This window comes from Pseudonaja textilis, chromosome 8, assembly GCF_049901715.1.
Source record: "Pseudonaja textilis isolate UNSWEBS1 chromosome 8, rPseTex1.2, whole genome shotgun sequence".
Lineage (NCBI taxonomy): Eukaryota > Metazoa > Chordata > Lepidosauria > Squamata > Elapidae > Pseudonaja > Pseudonaja textilis.
Window position 1 is genome coordinate 24,645,518 of NC_141997.1, and position 25,347 is coordinate 24,670,864.

At 37.9% G+C, this 25,347-nt stretch overlaps 3 protein-coding genes and 1 long non-coding RNA gene across 4 annotated transcripts in view; 3 read left to right on the forward strand and 1 right to left on the reverse strand.

Annotated features, from left to right (window-relative positions):
- Positions 1-1,756, forward strand: part of ADPRHL1 (ADP-ribosylhydrolase like 1) — an 18,764-nt gene extending 17,008 nt beyond the window's left edge. Inside the window, exon 7 of the mRNA XM_026707374.2 lies at positions 696-1,756. Within this exon, the coding sequence (XP_026563159.1) occupies positions 696-853 (158 nt within the window). The 3' untranslated portion in view covers positions 854-1,756. The remainder of the gene's footprint in view (positions 1-695) is intronic.
- Positions 857-18,285, reverse strand: LOC148125149 (uncharacterized). The gene is made up of 3 exons (XR_015744578.1): positions 18,197-18,285; positions 4,221-4,360; positions 857-1,933 (listed from the first exon to the last, which is right to left on the reverse strand). It is a non-coding gene; the product is annotated as an uncharacterized LOC148125149 (long non-coding RNA).
- On the forward strand, positions 6,159-10,213 carry LOC148125150 (uncharacterized). The gene is made up of 2 exons (XM_087938549.1): positions 6,159-8,927; positions 9,351-10,213. The coding sequence occupies exons 1-2, from the start codon at positions 6,197-6,199 to the stop codon at positions 10,211-10,213; spliced, it is 3,594 nt and encodes a 1,197-aa protein (XP_087794675.1). The 5' UTR covers positions 6,159-6,196.
- Positions 18,286-24,485: 6,200 nt separating the features above from the next.
- GRTP1 (growth hormone regulated TBC protein 1) overlaps positions 24,486-25,347 on the forward strand; it is a 33,002-nt gene continuing 32,140 nt past the window's right edge. Inside the window, exon 1 of the mRNA XM_026707375.2 lies at positions 24,486-24,979. Within this exon, the coding sequence (XP_026563160.1) occupies positions 24,921-24,979 (59 nt within the window). The 5' untranslated portion in view covers positions 24,486-24,920. The remainder of the gene's footprint in view (positions 24,980-25,347) is intronic.

Below are 25,347 nucleotides of genomic sequence, written 5' to 3' on the forward strand. Positions count from 1 at the left end.
ATAACTCTTGGCCAGTTTGTTATTGAAAGTTCTAATTGCTCAACCATTGTCAATTCCCACATTTTCACTACAGGACTCACTTTCCATTACAGAGAGCAGGATAACTATAGATAAAGGGGATAGCAGTGACAGTCCTTTGGCAGTCCCTTCTATTAAAGTTCACAAGTATACATGTGTCTTAGGCCACCTCCTACCTAATAACTTACGGTGATATAATGCTTTTCCTTATCATGGTGTTTTGGTACAGTAACGATCAAACCATTATCAGTTGAAATGTCAACCGATATTCATGAGAAATAGCTTGTGGTAGTAACACAGACTGTCCGCTGGTTCAATCAACTGCATAGAGAACATGAGGAGAAAGAAAGAATTCTAATTTTGGGTGGGATTTATAAATAATTCAATTTCAAAGATGGTTAATAAGTACATTGATCCACTTGTAACATTACAGAGGTGGGGCACAATGTTGTCATCTTACTTCTGGGATGGCTAGGTTTGGATTTTTTTTCACAGTTCATGCTGATGAAAATTGAGGATGGAGATGCTGGGGAAATTTTAGAGATTCGGTTCTCAAAAAGGCCTAGAAACCTGTCAGAAATACAATCTTGATCATTGTTTGATAATAGCTTATCTTTCACTCCATGGTTAAAATTCCTGAATGGAGCTAACTGCTCATTTGTGCTTTTGATTTCTAGGTGAGAGTGCCGCTACGGGATCAATTGCTGGCTGCTTGTATGGGCTACTCTATGGCCTCAACAAGGTTCCTAAAGGCTTATACCAGGAACTTGAGCAAAGGGAGAGGTTTGAATACTTGGGGGAAACTATTTTCCAACGATCTTCAGAGGAAAAGTAAAGATACTTTTATTTATTTTTTATTTTATAATAAACTGGCAATCACTTATGAAAACAAATTTGCAGGAGAGAAAAAAGAAAAGACCAGAATCAGAGGTGGTATTCAGCAGGTTCTGACCAGTTCTGGAGAACCGGTAGCAGAAATTTTGAGTAGTCTGGAGAACCAGCAAATACCACCTCTGACTGGAGATTTTACAGTATCCTTCCCTTGCCACGCCCACAGAACCGGTAGTAAAAAAAATTGAATCCCACCACTAGATCAGATGCCTCCTTTTGTTTAAGATTATACTATTCAGTCATAACGATGTGCTCATCTTCTCCCAGGATATTAGGATTGTTGCCTTTAAATAAGCACTGTTGGCAGTCAACGTTTTAGAATAATACCTTTAAAAACTATCCATTTTGTTTCTCCAAAGGTAGAGTTTTGGCATCCATTTTAAAAAGTAACTCCCCTTAAAAAATCTTTATAGGACACGAATTTCTGCTTCACCTTGTTAATAATGTCACCTTGTCGTCTGTGTGCTCTTTTTCACTTATGCTATCATTGCATATAAAAATCTAATGCTACCAACACACTGGATAGTGCTTTAATCACCCTTATAAAAGAGCATAGCTACTTTTTTATGCACTCATTTTCCCTGAAATTCTTAATCCACACTCCAGACACTTTCTTTTAACGTGACTTTTTTTGTCAGACTTGTAGCACCATTCCTTTAAAGAGGGAGAGCTAACACCAGGAAGCAATCCAAGAAAAGGCAGAAAATTATTACCCAAATCATTCAAATAAATTCAAAACTACGATGGTTCCTTTCAGATTTTTCAATGCTGTTTTTTTAAAAGACAAAATTTGTAATTATTTGGGTGGCTAAAACTCTTGTAAATAAATGAATGTTATGCCTCTTCATAAGCATTGTTCTTTATTTTTGCACTGTGCTTATTGCATGTTCCTGTATGTTGTCACTGGGATTTTTGCTTGCAGTTGTCACTAGAGGTCAAAGTTAAAGTGATTTATTTGTTGGCAGACATTTCCTCAGTTTCTATTCCTTCCATTCAATCAGGATTCAGGTCCATGCATATTTGCCTGGGAATAAATTGAAATTACTATGATTTACATCCAAGTAGATACATGCAGGATTACAAGAGAGCACCTTGGTCTCACTAAAATTAAGATGAAAAGCTTACTTCATTTTCACTTATTTCCATAGGACTTAAGTACGACTAAGTGTGAGTAAAGGAGGAATGATCAATTCTACTCCAACAATTATGAATCAATGGGCAGGAGGCTAGTAAGGAAAGACACCCATTCCTTTTTTCCATCTTTTCCCAATTCTATTCACTCTTTTTTTCCTTTCCCTTTAAATATCTTCCTTCCTGTTCATACTATGGTGAAAGATGATAAAAGTCAAGGAGGCAAGGGAGTTAGGGAGAAATACCAATGAGGCCTGGTTTTTCTCTTGGCATCTGTGTCAAAATCTGCATGACTGAACCCCAAACACTTTGATACATGCATCAATGTCATATGTAGAAAAGGGTGGGATTTTTAATCACGATCTCATTCCCATCCTGCAGATTTGGACTTCTTCTATTCCATGGACCCTGCTGCTCTTTCATCAATTAACTTAGGACTGGTTTACATAGTCCTTTACTGACTAACTAAAATAACTAATGCACTGCCCTAAAACAGCCATTCCTAATTTCCGCCCCATTGTATACTTTCCTACACTTTTCAAAGAACACATATCCAGGCATATAGCATCTACAGGCTATTCTTAGTAGTTGACAACTGCTCATCTAAAGGAAGTAGTCATTGAAATAAAACTATACCCTTACATTTTGACCAAGTACTAATTTAGCACTGGCTAGGTAAAAGATTATATTAATTTACTATATCATTAAAAGTAACAAACACTTGAGTTTTAGCTTAATTATACTGTTTCATGATTCTTTGACCCCTCCACTGTAAGGTGAAAATATTTGTGAATCAACCTCTGAATCAGGGAAATGTGTACCTACAAAGTGTTTTGTACAATGTTAAGTGTTTAGTTCTCACAACCCCTTTCCTACTGATGGTGCTGGATGACTGAAGGGTATCGAAATATAATCCAGTGTTTCTCAACCTTGACTCCCTTGCTGGCTGGGGAATTGTAGGAGTTGAAGTCCACACAGCTTAAAGTCGTCAAGGTTGAGAAACATTGAAATATACAATATCTGGAAAAAAGGAGATTGCCTATCCTTGTCCTACATCCTTCTAAAGTTCCTGTTGGAAGTCTCTTGCTTCTTTATTAAAGGAGTTAGAGTGAATAATTGAATATGTCGTTCTATTAGAATAACACTGTATTTGTACATTAAAAAAATTATAGCGGTTCCATGGATTGCATCATATGTTGTTTTTTATCATCATGAAGCATAGTTCTTACAGTTGGTTACTATATACTGCATTTCCTACGTTTTGGAAGAATCCCATACTTTTAACACAAGAGATAAATATGTTGTAGGAACAAGCCACCATGCTGCCTGCTTAACCCACTTCCTAGTCATGAGTTCCAGGAGGTTGCTTCAGAGGAAAAACTATTGCCAAAAATTTCCTATGTGGGATAATTCCTATTGCCAAAAATTCCTATCCTGGGATTTGAAATAATATTTATTATTAATTTCCTGCTTGATATAGATCACCTGACAAAACACAACTGTCCAAGATAATATATAATATTAATTAAAAATGCAATTATCTTGCGTAACAGGTTCATAAAACTAAACTGCTTTTTATGCCCTTAAGCATTAGCAACATAATTAACATTAATGCAGAGTTTTTGCTGTGCCCATAATACCACAAAATGGTTTCCCACTTTACAGAGATAATAAAGAAGTGTACTGTATGGATTTGGCTCTGGATATTTAGACTGTCTGAATAAGTCCAGTTGCGAAACCAGCATCAGCTACAAATTTTTTAGAATGACCTTCTGTATCAGAAAATAACATTTTGGTTAGTTAGTGGAATAGTCAAGATGGGATATGTACATACTGTAAATGTTTCACAGTCCTGGGTGCAATTGAAATGATGGCAGTTTTTGTCATGACAGGTTCCCATGTGTTAAAAGCAGCAAAGTTTAAAAGCATCTGAAATGTTTGATCATCTTAACTCATGCTCCCATAATGGAAAGTCAACCCAGGGACAGGCAGGGCTCTGGATCAGGCTCAGTAAATGTGAGTCACAATCCTCAAAGCAATACCTTCCTCGGTCAGGTATTTATCATGGAGAGGACCCAGCACAACTTGCTTTTAATAATAAAAAGTGTTGCCACAGATGTAATGTTGTATATGTGGGGGTGGGGGTGGAGGTGGAGGTGAGGAATAGGAGGAAAACTTACCTTTCAGGAAGATATAATAATTTGACCAAATACTGGCTTTGAATTGCTTATGTCATTCAGTAATGGTCAATGGACAAACTTATTTTTTCTTCTTCTCTGTTGTCTTTGTTGAATAGGATGAAGGTTTATACAGAGTGAGCCTGTGATGATGAGAATATTGTTTCAGTCTAATGTTGCTATGTTCAGCATTGTCCATAAGTGAAACATTGCGTACTCAATTCTGCCATTTTAATTTTCAGAAAGAGAAAGAATATTTAAGGGGGAGGAAGCATAGCCATCAGAATAAAGTTGTGAATTTTTTTTAGAAGCCATCTAAATTTCAGATTATGACAAACTGAGATTACAGCAAACGTTGTTAAAAACAATTTGTGCCTTCCTCTCCCAAATCTGGCCCCAGTCCTTCTGTTTGCAGGACATAAATGCTAGAAGTATTTTTGTCATTGTGTGACTATTACTGAGCAAGGAATAAATAGTTCCCTGGATTTACAATAATTTGGATGGCAAAATTAATATAAGCACCAGCTCATATTGCTTCTTGGAATCAGACATGTGTTACATGGGCTGGCCATGTTCTTGTTATGTGGTATTAAGGATGAAATCCTGTGATATTGGAATAAATTGTTTCCTTTGTCCTTGACCTTATCAGGATTTCATCCCAAAACAATTGTTGTCTTGCTTCTGCTTATATATGAAGAGGTATAAAAACGTAATCCTGTTTTGTTCTGTTAGTTGAATCTCATTCACGTACTATTTTACTATTTGATGAATTAACCAACTAAGATTTTGATGGTACTAGAAAGCTGAAACCACTGGTATGTTTTCCCACCCACCCACATCCAAGCAATAGTCTACTGTCACTGATGTCACTCTGTGGCTTTCACACTGAGTTCACTATTTTATATAGTAACAGATCCTCTCAGGTTAAAGCGCTTCCTAAATCCGCAGCTGCCAGTATTCTAATTCTTCAAACAAAAGTGTTCTTATAACCATGTTAATGACTGAAATGATACAGAGGCCAGTTTATCTTATCCTAAATATCTTTGCATACAGAAAGCTTTTATCTTTGCCGCTGTAATTTTATAGGGGTAATGTTTTTAAATTTTTAGTTTATCAAATGTACAATAAAAAATCAAAATATAAATTCCAAAGAAAAATGAAAATAATGGGAAAGTAGAGGAGGGAAGAGGAAAAAGTGTTGGGTAAAAAGGAAAGGTAAAAAGCATTGACTTTGTTTTAGTGTAATAGAATTAGGTAATAGTCTCAATTTTTTACTTTTGCATGATGCTATATACTGGCCGTTTCTATAATAACAAACCTATCTAATCAGCAAAACCCCAAATCAAAGTTGCATTTTTTTCCCCACCACAAGCACAAAGTTCAGTTTCTAAGTGGAAGTAATGCCTTCAGAAAAGAGATTTTAAGAGTACATTTTCCACAAATTAGAAATCGTGTCTTAATTTAGTTGGGCTTTGGACCTAAATTTATCGAAACTGTAACCTTCTATATGTTATACTTTGTGGAACATGGAACACCGCGGAAACCGGTTTTTACAAAAATTGAGCAAACTTGCCAGCATTGTATTTTTAGTTCCTTAAAAATGTACAATATTCAATTCTACTTAATAATATTTTTGTGATATCCTTCATTTAGCTGTTGGCTGAAGTAAACAGGTATGCAATCATTTTCAAAGTTAATGAGACATATTATTGGTTATATCAGATAATATAATAGTTGACAATGGCCAGTCATAGACAGGTACCCATAATCACAGGCTGATGATAGTCTTGACTAAGGTCATATATTTTATATAAATGTATACATTAGATGTACAATGTTTGCAGCTTTAAGAGAGGTTTTAGTATATGATGTAATGTACAATGCATATTTATGATTCTTCTTCCCAAAGCATTCATTTTCTTCTATGCAGCAAAAGCAAAGATACGAAGGTGAGCAGCGATAAGGTGCAGATTGATCCCATGGCTCTGAAGAAGAAACTCAGTAAGATGTCAAGCAAATTAGGTGCTTTTGCTGTTCTTAGCAGCCTTTTGGTTTACCTCACAGACCTCGTATCTAACAGTCTTACAGCTGAAAACAAAAAAGACAAGTGGTTCGAAAGCTTAGGGGAAAAAAAGTGCTCAAAGCCTGAACGCCAAAGCACAAACAATGCCATTCGCCCTACAAAATTTCAGCTTCTGCAATCAAGGTTCATGAACAGCCATCGTGAACCCTTCCGAAAGAAGCCAAGAGAGGTGGGCAAGCTGATTATTAAAGAAAAGTATTCCCCCCCTAAAAATGGACTAAACTCCATCATAAGCAAGTTTGACAGAAATTCATTAACTGGTGAAGAAAATCCAAAGACAATAAGTCATGACAAAACCAAATGGATCAGCTTATGTGGGAAAAATACTGTAAAAAGTGTTCTGAAGAAATTTATAGCTGCTGAGGAAAAAGAAGCTAAGGAAAAGCAGCCAGATCTGAAAAAGAACCTACCCAAAATAATCAATAAAAACTCAGTCTTCTCCAAAATGAAAGAAAAGTTTGAGCAAACCAGTAATGTTTGTTCAGCTACTGATGTGAGAATAGCTGCCCCACACGCAAGGGGGAAAAGAGAAAAGACAAAAAAGGACATAAAGCCTCTGCAGCAAAAAGCAATTTGCAAAGCAGAAGCTAAAATACTAAAGGATCATTTGAGAGTAGCAACAAATATCAACAGCAATAAGCCACAACTTTTGGTTTGTACAACTGTCCCTATACCTAAATTTCATGTTGCTGTTGAAATTAATCATCCTTCCAGTTGGACAACAAATACCAAATGTACCATTCAGCTTTCTGACAATAATGCCCCAGAGGGAAAAATAAAGGATTCAGAAAATAGCATTCAATCTGGTGAAAATGAGATATCGGAACACAAAGAACAGAAAAGTCAAAGGAAAGTTAATGAAATGCCTGGGATGGCTGCAGACAAAATAGATATGGCTGAAACGCCTTCAAACCCCGTTCCTAGCACAGGCAACATTCCACTTTCAATGGAAGAGATATTCCTTGTTGGCCGTAGGCTTACTTTACCCTTAGACCAAAACCAGAAACCCTCATCACCTAAAGATAGCATGTTCTCGAGCTCTGCAAACAAAGGTGCAACACAAACTACTAAGAATGAAAACTCTTCTACTCTTTGCCCCACTATCACCTACCCTACTAAAGAAGTCAGTGCATTCAGCCACCAGGAAACTAAAGAAGGTGAAATTTCTGCCATGCCAGAAGGCTTGTGTAGGTCAAAAGAGACAGAAATAGAATTAACAGCATCTGTAAAAGATCCTCCTCCCTTTGCCAGCCAAAAATGTTTCTCTAAGCAGAAAGTGTTGCAAAATACTCTACTGTTTCATTCTCCTGTAACTCAGGCATCATGTAACACCGAGCCGTTAATCAAAAACCAACAATCAAGTGTTGAACCTGCAGCTGCAGACAAAATGACTCTCGGTTGGAAAAAGAAAGAAGATGTTGGAAGCAGGTTTTCTGATGGAATTCAGGACGGAGAAAAACTGTCTGATAAAGAAAAACTATTTCCAAAATGTATGACAAACGATGACAGTAAAGCACAACAAGGAGCTCAAAGCTTGCCTGACTGCCAGCTAGAAAGAAAAAATTTGCTCCTGCAGCCCACAAGCCAACAAAATTACCAGGATAACAGTAAGCCAAACTTTTCAAATAACTCAGATCAAGCCCTCACTTCAAAGGACAGAGATAATACTGTAAAAGGAAATGATCTTTACAATGCATTTGGAAAGCATTATTCTTCCTTGCCCAATACTATCAAGAAATCCAAATCTATTGTAGCAATAGAAAATAGCAAAGCCAAACCCAGCTCCATCAATGAAAATACATGTTCAGAAAACAATGCTAATAAGGAAAGGGTGAGCCTAAGTGACTGGCATAGCTCTCAAAGCCTCGTAAAAGAACTGCTTAGCCATGAAAGCCACAATGTAATGGATAGTCCTGGGGCTGATTCTGAAAAATGTCATTTATCTTCTTTAGAAGATTCCGCAAAGGCAGCACTCAATGTTGCTGAAGACAACAGTCCTTTATGCAAAATGGGGAACCTTTCAATGCCAGCCTCATCCTCATTACCCAAAAATGAAAACGATATTACCTCTTGTTCACATCCTAAGAAATGCCACAGCCCTTCTCCTAGTGGCTCTCTAAAGCCCCAGAACACACCCAAGCCAGATGACAAAATCATGCACAATTTGAGCAATGATTTAAATCATCATGAAAAATACATTGCAGAAGACAAAGATACTGGTCATCAGAGTGGGAAGCAACAACTGTCTTCAAAAAGGAAGCTTAGGAGGCCCGAAAATACTCTTGCAGATCTCAAGCCCAATGAAGAACCGCAACCAACATCTTTGGGAAATGACATTAGAAAGCAACAAAAGATGAAAATGATGTCAGAGGAAAAGTCTGAGAAGAACTATTTCCCTTCCCAAAATGAAGTAATGTATCTAGGAACCAAAGATGCAGAGAACAAGGATTTACCTGAAACAGCACAGCATCTGAATTCTTTATCAGTCAACAAAAGGAAAGAAGAGAAGTGTAAGATAGAAGATAAAAATCCTGCACCAAAAATGGCACATATTTCCAAAACTCCCCAGAAATTAAGAAAAAATGAGTTTACAAAGGATGATGGTGGTATAACAGAAACAAATGTTTCTCAGACACAGCAGTCAACTCCACCTAAATCTAAACCTAGTAACATAGGAATAGCACTCTCCATACTGCCCACTTCAAAATATCCAATGCCACAAAAGGAACCACTGAACCATGAAGATGTCACAGCACAAGAGGACACTACTGTACCTCTGAGAGTCAAACACTCAAAATACCAAATACCACCAAGGGAACCAGCAAAGCAGGAAGGCATCAGAGTACAGGACAACAGTCCTATGCCTACTGTGGTCAAACATTCAGAATGCCAAATACCACCAAGGCAAACAGTAAAAGAAGAAGGTGTTACAACACAAAATAAAAGCACTAGAACAGCTCAGCTCCCTTTATTCAAGAAGTCAATGAAAGATGATAATACACGGGGAAGTAATGCTCAGGACAATCTTCAGAATAAAAAAATATCACCACCTGGTAACAAAATGAAGCCTGGAAGTAATCTAGAAAAAACGACAGAAAATAGTAGTAATTCAAACCTAAACCAGTTACCCTTTGAACACAAGTGCTCAAAAAGCCAAAAGAAGAGTACAACAGATGACACCATTCTGAATCCCTCTAAGAAAACCGAAACATTGAAGCCAGAAGAATTAAAAGCAGACCCCAAAACTACAGCAGCTGCAATTACACAGAAGCCATCCTTCAATGACTCTAGAAAGCCTCACTTGACTGCTAAGGGGAAAAGGCATGAGCAAAATTCCAAGAAATATCAGCTACTCTCATCCGATGCGACATCACTGAATAAACAGCAGGATGATCCTGTGGCAGGAGGGAAAGAACTGCAGCAGATACAAACCTCCAAAGGTTGTATCAAATCGAAATCTGACGTAGGAGTTGGAATGTATAAACCCCAACAATTGGAGAAATCATGTCTGCCCTCCAATCCAGAAACACATGAGCAGAATGCTCATGGAAAAAAGGCTTCCTTGAAGAACTCTGACAAATACAGAAGTCCAACGTTGAGTCGCGATAAAACTATTTCCAAGGAAAAAAGCTGTGAACATACTGAAGACCCTAAAGTAGGCACACCAAACAAAACCCACTCACCCAAACAGAAGCATACACAGCATTCCTCTAGCAAATACCAAATACCAGGAGCAAATTGCTTATCTGGGCTGAACTATGCAGAATCTATAGAAGTTGGGGCTGAAGCAATGGATGAGAACAAAGCTGCGTTAGAAAAATACAAAGCAGAAAGTTACAGTGAAGAAACCACACCATTGTCTTTTAAGCCGCTGATTATTCGGGCAATTGATACAATTAAGCTTGACAACTGAAATAACTTCAAATCCATATTCCACCGATGAAAGCCTGTCCAGTTTCTGCCGTCTCTTCTCTTCAAGGTGTTGAAACTACATGGAGATGATTGTCCAGTGATTGACTTTGCCATTAAAATCATTGAAACATTGAAATAGCATCATGGTAACCAAGAGTAAATATAGCCAAAGATTCATGGGAAATCTTTAATGTAGCATTAAAGCCATGAAGCAGAATGAAGTGAAACATGGCAATTACCATTTCAGACTGTGGAGAAAATGCATAGCCTAAAAGTGCTTGTTTTATCTGTAAGAGAGAATGGTGATGTTTGTCATGTATGGACAAATTTATCCTCACTTTCATTTAGATGACAGGAACCTTTATAAGATGGCAGGACCCATTCTACTATCTCAGCTTTCTAACACCTTTCTGTTACATTATATACTTAGCCAAAATAAAACATTGTTATGCCCCCTCTATTAAAAGGAACAGAATCAACAATAAAAACAATAGAAGGTTCCAAAGTTCATTAAAAACACTTCTCGCTCTTCACCTCTCTTCTTCAAGTTGTCATTATCTCCATCCAACCATTGCTTTCTCATTCTTCTCCTTCCTTCTGACCCATTCATTTCCCCTTCATATATTTATTTTAGAATTTGATCATTGTATTTTTTGTCTATATGACCAAATCACCTCAACATACTTCTTTTGTATTGATAACTCTATTCCACACTCATTCAGCACCTCTTCATTCTTGATCCTACCTCTCCTTGTTGTACCCCATTCTCTTCCTAATCTTACTGCTTCAATGCATCCAATTTACTTTTATATTTCTCCTGAAATACTCAGGGGTAACTTCTACATTACGAAAAAAGCAGAAGCACACGCTTATACCCAGTCATTTTCCATTATTTGATAAAAACATTCATCCCTCACAGTATACCATATCCCTTCAAAATCTCTGTTATCAGTAACTTCCTGTCTGAAAGTTTCTACACCAGGGGTGTCAAACTCAGATTACAGGTAATTACAGTTTATAGATAATCAGAGTTGGAAGGGACCTTGTAGGTCATCTAGTCCAACCCTCTGCCCAAGCGGGGGACCCTACACCATTTCTGACAAATGGGAGTCCAAACTTGCGGCCTGCAGGCCGGATGCATCACACACTGGCCACACCCAACCCTGGTTTAGCAAAGGGGAAAAGAATTGCAATATATCATGTGATGACCTGTGGCCACAAGTTTGACACCCATGTTCTAGACTCATTTTTCTATCCACAATCCAACTTTATGTGATAAAATTGCCAATTTTCATGATCCCACAAACTACTGTTTTTTTTTAAATTCTTGGAAATTAAGAAATGTGGAATAAAAATGTCTGAGTGGTATTTATGGGAGTGGGAAAGAAAGACCTATTTCTGAAGATTTCAAAAATCTGGAAAAAAAGAAGAAACTTTACAAATTATTAACCACCTTTGGCCAAAATTGCTAAATGGAGTCTCTTCTCTACCGAAGCAGATTCTCTGAATTCTTTATCCCTGGAAAAAATATTATTGCCACTTTGCTATCCTGATAAGTTTTCTGCAGGCATCTGTGTGTTTATTTTTGGAAATTAAATGTAAGATGACAGGTAAACCACAATTTGGACGGGAAACTTGCTCAATAGCAAAGTGATTGCCAAGTGAAACTGTGACTATTTTTATGATCTTACTTCAGCTTTACTTTACTTTATAGACCTGCAAAGGTCATAAATGCGAGCACCAACCACAAAGTTACTTTTTCAACATCATTATAACTGCAAATAGTCACTAAATGAGTTGGTTGTTAAACAAGAACAACCCGTAGGTGACTTGTGGCATGAACTAGAAGAGGTAGTTTATTTTTAACCCTGTTATATTTCAGCAGAATCTAACTTTGCTGCAACAAAACTAAACTGCCTCTCCTGGCTAAATATTAGTGATCCTTCTAATTTGAATTTTATATCTTTTAATAAAATGGAAAAATGACTTGGGACTTTGGAGCAAACTATACAGACCCTGAAATCTTGCCAATGTTTGATTTTTTTTTTTTTTTGCTTTTAAAAACAAGTTATGAAACTGTCACACTAAAAAAAATGTAGAAGCAATATTGTGAATATATAAAAACAAAATGTTTAATGCAAAGTCATCATAACCAAAAACATTAAATTAAATTATATTATATTGTAGAACTTGTGCAATTGTAAATTATGAACTTTATGTAGTAAAATTATGAACTTATATAGTTGTAAATTATGTTGTAGAACTTATGCAGGATTTCCATGTTAATTTCAAAACAAATGATGAAAATCTTGTTATACAAAATACAATATAAATTTATTTTATAGAATGGCACAATAAAATCTGGACTGAAGATTTATTATTTTACTATGGTGGGAAAGTGCTGACATTGTGTTTGATGTCTTCTATGAATCTAATATTTTTGTATGTGTTATAGCTTTGTCATTTCATATATCATCCTAGCTAATAATGAATGTGATAAGACCAATAATATCAAATGGGCTTGATGTGGAGTTGCACTTTGCAGAAATTTGCAGAAATTGAGAAAATTACTGCAGCATACGTGGAATTTTTTAATGCACATTGTGACCAGATCTCAGGAGTTAATTATGGAGCAAAGAGAGAACAAAGTAACTTTGGAGCACCATGGACCCAATTATTAACAAGCATGTCTATAACATGAATACATTAAAAAATGCAACGCCAAATACAGGAACCAAGTGTCATCTGAAAGTCAAGAGTATAACAACCAAATTCCCTTAGCAGAAATAAAATTCACCAAGCAGGCGACCAAGGCAATTGTCTTAAAAGAATATGACTCTGAGCAATTAAACAAAACATTCATGGGACTCTGAGCAATTAAACAAAACATTCATAGACACTGTCCCTGAAGAAAATCAGTTTGCTTTGATCCTTTCAAACAGTGATAGCATAATTAATATTTAACACCCATGCCATTTTAAAAGAAGGTAACAAGCTGTAGTGAAAATATATATTTTATGTCATGTAAGTAACAGTTAATGTGGTGGGATAAACTATTCATGTGTGTATGCATATAACACATGTACAAACAAAGCACTGTTAATTTTTATGAACACTTATCAACACTTGTAGCTAGTAATAAAAGGTCACCTTCGTTCATATATCATATAAATTATTTACCTGCTTCAATAGTCTATATCTTACACAACTATATGTTTTGTGCTGTTCACAATTTCGAACTTACTCCAGAAATGGTAAGTAATTTTTTGGCTAAACAGATTTTCATCAGGATCAATTGTATGCATTCTTAATTGCTCTGCTAAAACCAAAGGAACTAAAAGGCCCTTCACTTTGGCTGAATTATTCTCAACCTTTATCAGAAAAAACCCTGAAGCTATGGCTGCCAAGATTCAGTGAATTATGACATGGCAGCCAAGAGTGTCCTGCTTCTCTTTGATCCCATTTAGTAACTGTCTAGATTTTTGCAGACCTAAAACGGGACAAAGTGTCACCTCATAACTGCTTGTAGATTTACTTTGGACAATACTTGCATTTATCATAATGCCTGCTTCCCTTTGGACTTGTGCATCTTAATACATTGTTTTCAATAATTCTTTTCAGATAAATAATTGGCTTCCAGTTTTTCTCCATCAGGGAGAGAAAAGGTTCCCTACGGTAGCCCACTTCTGAACCTATGCTCTTAATTATGTTGTAATAACGATGTTAATTGGGGAAACCTGCAAGAAAATTTTAGCGTGTTTAATTACAGCAATACCTTTCCTGTTGTCCCTGTGTTCTTTTCTAAACATTTAAGAGGGTTAATCTTAGCCTATATATTAGGGAGTAAGAACAACTGCAAAACATAGTCTATGTACCATCCTGTACTGCTGTTTTCTTGGTATATTTATTTTTCATCTATTTAAATATATTTCTATGTTTGTTCTAACTAAAGCAAGCATATGGTTTATTAGGTAACTGACAACTATTGCTGTTATAATACAGTCTTGATGTGTTTTTTGTAGTCTACTAAGGCAAACAAATGTATTTGTTACTTCTAGGTGTTTTTATGAATTTGCTACAATGATAGGTTTATTTATTGTCCTGACTTACTAATTAAGAAGGGCAGGGTTGATTGAAGCCACTGAAATTGTTTTCCAGATGATATCACAAAGTTTTTGAACAAGTTAATTGAAAACATAGTTCGTGGTTAATGGCTTGACAATTCTGTCTAAGCAATTTTCAAGGTGAATATTTTAGTAAGTTTTATATGAATTTACCTCTCATCGTCATTATTTTATACTGCTGTAAGACAGATGGATAGATAACTGAGAACACAATCCTGTTAAATTAATTGATCGTGATACTTCCTTGGTTTTCAATGGTGCATTTTGTGTAATGTTATAATCCCACAAGTCATACCTTGTGATTGGGTTTTTCTTAGGCTCTAGGGTGCATAATGAAAAAAAATGCAATAGGAAGATGTTATATAATCCTAAAGTCTGCACACTCTACCAAGATGGAAGCAAAATTATATGCAAAGTTGCAAACCGTATTATATTGGACAAAGAGGATACATCACATCAAAGTATTATGAAGCACAAAACTGCAATAAAGAATCAGGATTGTAAATATCTAATAGCCACTATAGTGTTAAAACTAATCATACATTTGACTGGGAGACTGAAATAATAGACGTATAAAACAAAAACAAAAAACTCCCTGAGACATCCTAGAAGTCTGCTACTCAAGCAAATGGGCTACTAAGAGATTTATTGAACTGGTTACCAGGTACTTCAATTAAAATAGCAGTCATCAACAGACAAGGACCAATCAAAATGAAAACAGCAGCACTCCAAGAATGACTTGACCAATACCTTACAGGAAATCTCCAATCAATCCACCTGAGTTCAAATCCTACAGAGATTAACAATTCTACAAGGCAATTTTCTCTCTTCTGAATGGCTGCACTGAGAAAGCTTAGTAAATAAGAAAACCTGATTAGCACCTTGGTATTAATATCCCAAATTCTGGAGTTCCCAACTGCAAAGTACAGTATATACAAACCAGGGTACTTCCATTCCAAGAATTTTTTTTTAAATTTTACTCGCTAAAATTATTTTCTCTAAAAAGAGACTGTCTGGTATAATGGTTGAGTGCTGGATTAGGACTAGTAGAAATCCATTTTTGTTACTGTATTATAGGAATAGAGGTGAAGAACAGAGAATATATTATCACATAATTCTTGAATTAATGATGAAAGAAAATCACTGCTTATTTTCACTTCTCAGACCAGGGATAATCTGTAAAGACATAGAGCCATCTTCTGTTTAACATTTGTATCTCTCAGCATAAGTCCCATCTTAATGCCCAGACATTTCCTTGCATATAAAGGAGCTATGAGTCAGGACAAACTTTACAATGGCTGTAAAGTTTGTCCTAACTCATAGCCTATCGAGATATTCCAAACCGATTCTCTGAGTGATTCCGAGGGGCCATAAAAATTGACTGCGATTGCTTTGCACATAGGTATTCTAAAGTGTTGTCTCTATTCCAAGATTTTCAACTCGGGCACCATTCAAATATGCACATTTCAGCTTACACAGTCATTGATAATAAACATGCCAGCTGCAGAAGCTGTTCTGGACAATCCATTCATAAAATCAAAGAGTAAATGATGGATTAGAGTATTCTGCTAAGAATGGGGAATTCTGTGACTTGAAGTCAATAACAGATAACTACATACAACCACTACATATAACCACTGTAATATAACTACATATAACTACATATAACCACTGTAACATAGTCAAAAAAGGCATTAAGAGTTGTTAACCTAATTTTACATAGTTTTTTCTCTGGTAATATTACACAAATAACTAGAGCATACAAAACATTTGCTAGACCAATACTTGAATACAGCTCATCAGTCTGGAACCCACATTATGTATCTGATATTAACACAGTTGAGAAAGTCCAGAAATATTTCACAAGAAGAGTTCTCCACTCCTCTACTTGTTGCAGAATACCTTATGCCATCAGACTCGAAATCTAGACCTAGAAAACCTACAACTACACCGCCTTCTAAGTATAGTATATAAAATCATACATTGCAATGTCCTACCTACAAAAGGAAAGTACATTCAGCTTCAACCATAACAACACAAGAGCAAACAATAGATACACACTCAAATACGCAGCAAACTTGATTGCAGGAAATATGACTTCAGCAACAGAGTGGTCAATGTCTGTAATACTCTACCTGACTCTATGGCTTCTTCCCCAAACCACAAAAACTTTAACCTTAGACTGTCTTCTATAGACCTCATCCTTTTCCTAAGAGGTCTGTAGGGGGCATACATAAGTGCACCAATGTGCCTACCATCCCTGTCCTATTGTTTCTTTTATTTTTCTTATATGTATCCATGTATTCATAACTATGTTTTTACTTATACTTATTATCTTGTAAGCAATTGACAAATAAAATAAAATAAAATAAAATAAAATAAATAAATAAATAAATAAATAAGAATCACAGTTAGAAGGGAGTTTGTAGGTTTTCTAGTCCAACCTCCTGCTCAAATAGGAGGCTCTATACCTCGGCTGTCAAACTCCTGACCTGCGGGCTGGATGCGTTACATGCTGGCCACACCCATGCCCGGTTTAGCGAAGGGAAAAAAGTCCCAATACGTCACATGACGATGGGAGTCTGAGAGCCCTGCTCTATACTATTTCTGACAAGTAGTTGTCTGGTCTCTTCTTAAAAGCCTCCCGTGATGGAGCACCCACAACTTCTGAAATCAAGGGTTGATTGTTCTTACTATTAGGAAATTTCTCCTTAGTTCTAGGTTGGCTCTCTGCCAAACTGCAATCCTCAAAATAAAAAGTGCGACTGGAATCCTGATACATGGGTGTGTCCATTGGTTTGAGATTCCTCTCTTGATGCTTACCAGGTTCAAGGATATTTTACTCTGTATACACATACATTCACACACACACACACACACACACACACAAACACACGAAATTGAAAGATGGCATGCTGTAAAGAAAAACCACAGGTTCCAGCATACTTTAAGAATGCTGTTAAGCCCCCCCAAAAAAATTTAAAAAATTAAAATGGTGAGCAGCTATAGTCCAATGTTTGATGAGGAATGTGTATTGGGTAAAGATAAATAGAAGCTCCAGAAGACATGAATATGTACGATTTGCCTATATGTCCCCATGGTATCCATTTTATGAATGGGCAAATGCCTCTAAGCATTGGAAGAATATTTACCATAGAGGAGAATAAGGACAAGTTTTTAGTGTGGTATTTATACTTGCTTTGATTTTTCATTTATGGTTGTATTTTTACCTTTTAAGATTTTCCTTGGCTACCTTGAATTGTCAGAAAAGTGAGCTAAAGTATTTAAAAAAAGATCATATAAAGGTTGACAAAGGTTACATATTACGTATTTCAATAAAGGACTGTCATCATACATACATATAACACATACATATACACATACATAGACTTTATTGATTAGTCTTAACCATATCATGAAATGATAAAATACAACAAAGAAAGGAAATATGGTTAAAAATATAATCAGTACCAATATAGGTCAAATAATTTCATTGGCATTATAACCAACTGAAATCTCTGCTAGGTGATTTTTCATTTTCTGCATTGTTTTATTTTAAATTGGTTCCCTGCAGATTAAAAAAAATCAGTTTAATGCCACACCTGAGATTTAAACCAAATCTCCTCATGATAGAACCAAACAGTTTAGGCCATCAAGTCAGACTCCTCTGTTCAGGACAACTATCTAAATTAAAGTATTATGGCTCATTGTACAGCCAGATGTTTAACCTGGATTTGGCATTTTTATCCACCTATAATCAAATCCTTCCCAAAGATTTGTATTATTGTTATACATTTTTTGGCCACCAACTCCAACAGACCCCACTCTTCCTGGCAAACTCCAGCAAAGAAGGAACTCACCATCACTCTAGGGCAGGGGCGTGAAACTGGCAGCTTGTGGGCTGGATGTGTCACATACAGGCCATGCCCACCCAGCTTTGTGAAAGGAAAAAAAGTCATGAAACGTCATGTGATGGAAATGTGACGCCGTGAGTTTGACACCCATGCTCTAGGTCAGGGGTCTCCAACCTTGGCAACATTAAGACTTGTGGACTTCAACTCCCAGAATTCCTCAGCCAGCAAAGCTGGCTGAGGAATTCTGGGAGTTGAAGTCCACAGGTCTTAATGTTGCCAAGGTTGGAGACCTTACGGTCTAGATAATTGTTCTTTACCAAACTATTCTGTTAAAAATGTTGACCATGTATTATATACATTGTTTCACCCCCATGACAGTTTCTGCACTGAAAACACCTTGGTGTTTGTTTTTTTTAGTATTCAGGTTTAACATTTCTATGCCACAGAAACTATAATGGATGCTTCCAGTTGAAACACAAACCAATTCATCTGAATGTTTCTTTATCCGTGTCAATGAATTTGTCTGAGATGAGAATCCATGAGAAGAATTAATGCTCTTACTAGTATTATTTGACTTGAGAAGGCCTTACTTTTTTGCAGTGTCACTTTATGTCTTTAGGTGGCATTTTCCATTTTGCATCAAAACTCATCTACAAGTATCTACTATACAGGTAACCCACAACTTACAATAGTTTGTTTAGTGACCATTCAAAATTACAGTGGCACTGAAAAAGTGACTTATGGCTGTTTTTACAAAGATTGCAGCATCCCCATGGTCATGTGATCAAAATTCAGGCGCCTAGCTTCATATTTATGACAGTTGCTGTGTCCTGGGAATCTTCATTTGCAACAAGCAAAGTCAATGAGGAAGCCAGATTTACGTAACAACTGGGCTACTAACTTAACAAGTAGTGATTCACTTAACAACTATGGAAAGATTGTAAAATGGGGCAAAACTCACTTAACAACTGTCTGACTTTGCAACAGAAAGTTTGGGATCAATTGTGCTCATAAGTCCAGAATTACTGTAGTCCTATTATTCCTATCAGAAGATAATCCAGTAAGAATATAAAGACAAATTGGTTGTATTTGGGGGGGAAAAAAATCTTAAGTCAGAAATTCTAAATGAGAAACAAACAAAAAGCCAAATGGAATTGATTTGTATAAGCAGAAAGGATGTCCTGCAATGTCTGTGCATCTTATGTTGCTGAGGCATACAGTGAATGGAACATAGTCATGTGCATCTAATTATCATATGAATGTGACCACAGTGAGGCTGAGAACATATGTACCATTGTAAATATATAAATACCATAGTGTATTACTACTATATTAAATTTCAATACTATAGTGCTGTGATGGCGAACCTATGGCACGCGAGCCCCAAACTAACCTGCACTGCGCATGTGCGTGCCTCTCAGCTGATTTTCAGCCTGTTTGAAGTCTTTTTCAGCCTCCCAGAGGCTCAAGGGAAGCCTCAGCAGTCTTTGGTGGTAGAGGCTAATATTTGCTCCTGCATCTTCTTCTTCTTCTTCTTTTTCTTCAGCGTTTGTCTCGCGCTCGGGCGAGGTCCGCTAAAATATTTGCTCCTGCATGCGCAGGGGATTGGATTAGATGACCTCCAAGGTCCCTTCCAACTCTGTTATTCTATGTTCTATGTTCTAAAAACATCTAACCTTGGATAAATTCATGGAGGGTAGTCTATTGAGGGCTGTCTGCCTCAAAGACTCCATTTTACCTCCAGACTGAGAGCAGCAGGAGGGCTCCAAATACCAGTTGCTGGGAAACAGTCAGGGATGGGATTCTACCAGTTCACGCCTATTCACTAGAACTGGTTGTTAACATTCTAAGCAGTTCGGAGAACCAGTTGTTAGAAGAAATTACTGGCCTAATCCTGTAAGGAAAGCAGGAAGGAAACATTCTGGTGTTGCTTACAGAAACTGCCCCTCCTTTAACCCTTATTACATTCTTGGCAGGACTAGACTTCCTGTCTCAGGAACATCTCTGGAGTTTTTTTCCCTCCTTTGCTGGTACTTTGCTTGTGTGGAGTGACCATTCAAAGTTACAATGGCACTGAAAAAAGTGACTTATGACCACTTTTCACACTTATGACTGTTGCAGCATCCCCACAATCATGAAAGGCCAGACGAGGAGATGTGTGCCTCTATGTGAGTGATATTGAGTTGGCCATGCCCACCCAATAACATGACCACCAAGCCACGCCCACCCAGCCACATGACCACCAAGCCACGCCCACCAACCAAGCCACGCCCACAGAACCGGTTTTAAAAAATTTGAATCCCACCCCTGAAACAGTGGTGGGGGTGTGTAAGTGGCAGGGAAATGTCTCCACTTGTTTTCAGGCACCCCAGACGATCTAACTACCCACTGTGAGAACTGGAATACTGGACTGAGTTAGGCTTTAGCCTGATTCAGCAGAGCTACTTTTAATGTTCAACTATAAACTTGAAAAAAGAAAACAAAAAGAACAAAAGTCCACAGTACAATCCAGAATGGAATGTTTCAAGGCATGTGAAGTGATAAAATATCCCAAAAGTGCATCACACACAGCAAGTATGCAGGAATACACAGCAGCAAGATATTAAATAAAGGAATATATAAACAGCTCAAGCATCTCTATAAGCTGACTCCCTATAAATGAGATGTTCCTGTGTATACCTTGTGCCTCCTCTGCACATCCTGATATCCAGGATGCAATCTTCCCCTGAAGCAGCATTTGCTGCTGCTCGACTGGATTAACCAGTGTTAGTTGTTGTTGCAAGAGCCTAAAGATAATGAATAACAAGAGAGCAATGCAGTTCTAATGCAGGGTCCTACTTCAGGGCCTCCAAACAAAGTGCAATATTGAAATAATTAATTATTGAGCTGCAATCACTATATATGCTCACTAATTCCACTCAATTTGCACTTTGGATGTATAGCCTAGTCAAACGCCATTTGAATGTTCTTTCTTATTTGTTGTCTTCTGTATTTTCTACATGGTACCTCATCTGAAAAGGTTATTAGGAAAATTAGAAAAAAAGTTGATAAATTAAAAATTCCCAAGCTAAATGTACAGTATATTTAAAAATTGTAAACAAGCATTTTGTGGTGTTAAACTTCAAAAGATTTTGGATGATCTATTTATTGATTCCACTTTCTTTTCCTTTTTTCTAATTTCTATTTAAAACAGGTAAATAGAGACGGTTCTTGTTTAACAACCATTGCACTTACAGGTCAACGGTTACGGGTCAATGGTCCCAATGTGTCCCACACATCACCGTTTGCAATCTTCTTTCCCAGGTTCTTACACGCACAGTCAGCGGGGAAGCCTGCAGGTAGTTACAAATGAACCCATGGTGATTCATTTAATGACAACAACCAGAAGTGCTGGAACTTCTGTTGCCAAATGATACAGTCATGCGATGTTTCACTTTATGACTGCACCACTTAGTGATGGAAATTCTGGTCCCAATTGTCATTATTAAGTGAGAACTACCTTTTTATTTTTTTTTAAAAAAAGGACAATATCAATAAATGGACAGATAATTATTGAACCCGTGCAATGAGTGCATAGTATAACATCATACTATATATTTTATTTATATTTGTTTGGCTTTGTCATACTGCAATCAGGATGACTCTTTTACGTCTAACATATATACATAAAACAATATGGAAGCTGGGGAGTAATATAGTACAAAAGCTATAATGCTATCACTTTCATGACCCAGTAAGATTGAAATGAGTAGAATTTTGTCCATCTCCATTTGGGTGAGGGAGGCCCCAAAGCAGACTTTGCATATTGCTTTGTTTACTTTGAATTTTTATTCAAAGTTTCATTTCAATTATGAGACTTAGTGCCATAATACGTGGGTTACTTGTCGCATTGTAGACGTGAGTAAAAGCTAAAACTTCTCATCAGGAATTAAATGCAACTAGATACTTACTGTACATACATATATCACAGAAAGGATATGACTAAACACTGAAGAGGCATTGTGGTAATTAACTAATTTAAAAGGTGATTAACTGTGCTATTATAGATAAAAACATACATGCACTGGACTATCAGAAGCATCTTTCTTTCTCTCAAATACAAAAACAAATCAAAATAAAGTTCAGTTCTGGGGTATTTGCTTTTGAGTATAAGATTGTGCTGATACCACAAGTCTATGCAGGTTGGCTTTATTGCCATCCTTTTAGGGAACACAATGACTTTATTCATACGTCTCTCTACGTTCATTCAAGGTTTTTTGCCAGTTTTCAATCAAATCACTGTAGAAGTGAAGTGGTTGTTAATCAGCTGGGAAGATCACAAATGGCAATCACATGACAGTTACCAAATGTTCAAATTGCGATCATGCCATTGTGATGATCTAAGGACTGATCATAAGTAACTTTTTAGTAACTTTGAATAGTCACTAAACAAATGGTTATAAGCCAAGGACTGTCTGTAACTTTTATTGGATCATTATATTACTAGCAAAGTCTAGTAAAGAATTGTATGATAGGTAATTATGTGTTTGCTGAGAACTGAAACCTTCCAGTTCTGTTAGTTTAAATGCAATCTTCATTTTTACACCATCTTAATTTTTTTCACTGCAAATATTTCCCCGCATCAGAAATGGCAAATTTCAGAATCCTCAATCATCTCACTAAAACTATGGGAACCATAGTCCCTCCCAATATACAGTATTTAGAAATGTCACGTGTAGCTTTTGTAGTGGGAAAAAATCATATATTTTGGAAATGTCACTGAAGATAATTTCTTTCTTTTTTATTTCCCCAATATTTGAAGGGGAAGCACCTTCAAATTCTCTTTTATTTTAATTTAGGATTTTAAGGGAAAAGTTTCTATTTCACTATGCCCTGTACTGGTAAAACAATTTTTATATTCTAATATATATTAGAATATTTTGATTCTGTGAAATGCAATACTAGATGGAACTAAACAAAGATGAAATTAAATGCAGAATAGTTTCATTGAAAACATTCAGCTTTCTTAATTATTCCATTTGCCCAGATATGGCAAACGCACAGCTGAAACTATCAGTAAGCACATGATTTGAAAGGTAGGGTTTATTTACATTCACAATGACATCAACCTGGGATTCTTACAAAAAAGGAAATTAGAAATCTGTAACAGCAAAGGTTTTGTAACTGACATTCTTTGGTTATTTGACAAAGGAAATCAAACCCATATACTTTTTTCTAAAAATTCCATTTTGGACTTCAATAACAAAAAAATTCCTGTTATTCTAGGTAAAATCTGTTATTTGGTTAATTCAATTTATATGGCTCCCCATTTAACAATATGTGACTCTGGGCTGCTAAGAAAATTTTAAAACAACGTTAAAAGAAAAACAATAATCAGGAACAGGACCAGAATAGTAACTCAACCAAGAAGGCCAGCAATCAACGCATCTATGGTTTATCTAACCTTCTGTCGTTGTCTCCTCTCACGCTTTGGAAAAAGAAGGTCTCAAGCACTTTCAGAAAAGCAGCGTTTGAGGGCTTAACATGTCCCATCAGCTTAAGGATATTACTTGTGGCTTCAGTAAGATGCCATTATCTGGAGGTCACCTATTGCGGAAAAGTGAATTCATAAGCTACTTAAAATTGATCCTCCTTTTAACGGATTCCCCTTCCCTCACTCCATCTCCCTCCGTGGGATTTGGGGCAGTGCATCGGAGCAGCCCCTTTTCTGCCTCAACGCACATTCATAGGATACCTCAAGCTGCTAAGGAGCGGAGTCCAGGCACCCGGAGATTCCGCAGCACTGATTTTTAAAAGCACAACGAGTTTTGTGCTAGGATACCGTGCAAGCTTAAAAAAAAACGTGCGGCTTGGTTTCTAATGCGAATCCAACCACCCAGTGTGGTTTTAGCCTGTGGTTCGGTGTCTTTACAACAAAACCTCAAACAATTGAGTTAACCCTGTCAATCAAAGCCGAGGGGAACCACAAACGTCACCGCCGAAGCGCACGTTCTTCCTTGCTGTACTCGACCCGAAAACGGGTTCGGGGGCGGGGGAGAGGGGTCTGCCTCCCCACAGGAAGGGATCGAGAGAGGATCCCCTCCTCGTCGCTGGCAAGACTGTCCCGCCCTGCACTTTTCGCGCTCCGCTCCGCCATGTGAGGGTGCGCGCGCAGGTCGGAGTTGCCGAGGCAGGTGGTGGGAGGGACGCCCCCCTCCCCGGGCGTGTGTGTGGCGCTCCTTTCCTCAGCGGTTCCTTTTCTTCCCTCCAGCGGCTACGCCTGCTTTGTCCTTAAGGCGGCGCCATTTGGAGCTCCCTTCGCGGAGGTAGGGTTTAAAAAGCAGGTAGGGAAGAGGGAAGGGCTATCGCGGGTGTTGGGAAAAGCGCTGCTTCGCGCCTTTGGACCTGTCTCGGGAGCGGGCGCGGGGGAAAGCGACCCTTGAAGGGACCGAGCTCGCTGCTTGAACTTGGAAGCCGGGTAGTCTTGGGGCCGCTCCCCTCCAACGTGGGAAGAAGTATCGCTGCGGCGCTCCCCCCCTGGCCGCACCGGCTCCTTCTTGCCTCCTGAAAAAAAGACTTCGCTGCTAGCCGCCGGGCGCTCTCTTCTTGGAACCGGGAAGCGGCGCCGTCGAAAGCAGCCCCCTTCGTGGACGCCTCGGTGGGCTTGAGGGGCTCTGCAGCCAAGAGCAGAGAGGCGGGGGGAAACCCTCCGACCATTCAGTGCTGGAGGAGTCCCGAGAGAGCCCTTCCCATGGAGGGGGAGGAAGTGCGACGAGCGAAGCAAGGGAGCCGGGAAAGCAGCGTCCATAGGTACGCCGCCGACCTCTCCTCTCCTCTCCTCTCCTCTCCGCCCGGGGATTGGGTTTCGAGGAAGGGGCGTGCGGGGTCAACTAGGATTTTGCTTGGCCTGAGCGGTGTGGCCCGTCAGGTGTAACAGGCAAATGAAGGAAAGAAGGGCTTTGGGTAGGATCGCGGGCAAAAAAAAAAAAAAAAAGGAGGGGGAGGACGCGCGTGGGGTGGGGGAGGCGGTGATTCCTACATTTGGGATGAATCCTCGAGCTCCTTTTCTGTCCTGGAAGGGCTGAACTTCTCAGAAGTATTTCCCTTTGTTGAGTAGCTGACCTGCCATTCGAGGACCGCGAGCCTAGCTTTGAATGGGCGACGAGTTTATCAGGGGG

Bases quoted from the DNA above. Each gene is read 5' to 3' on its own strand.
- LOC148125150 (XM_087938549.1), top strand. From the start codon at position 6,197: ATGGCTCTGAAGAAGAAACTCAGTAAGATGTCAAGCAAATTAGGTGCT. The intron at 8,928-9,350 runs CTCAGACACAGC...AAATATCACCAC, and splicing joins TATAACAGAAACAAATGTTT to CTGGTAACAAAATGAAGCCT.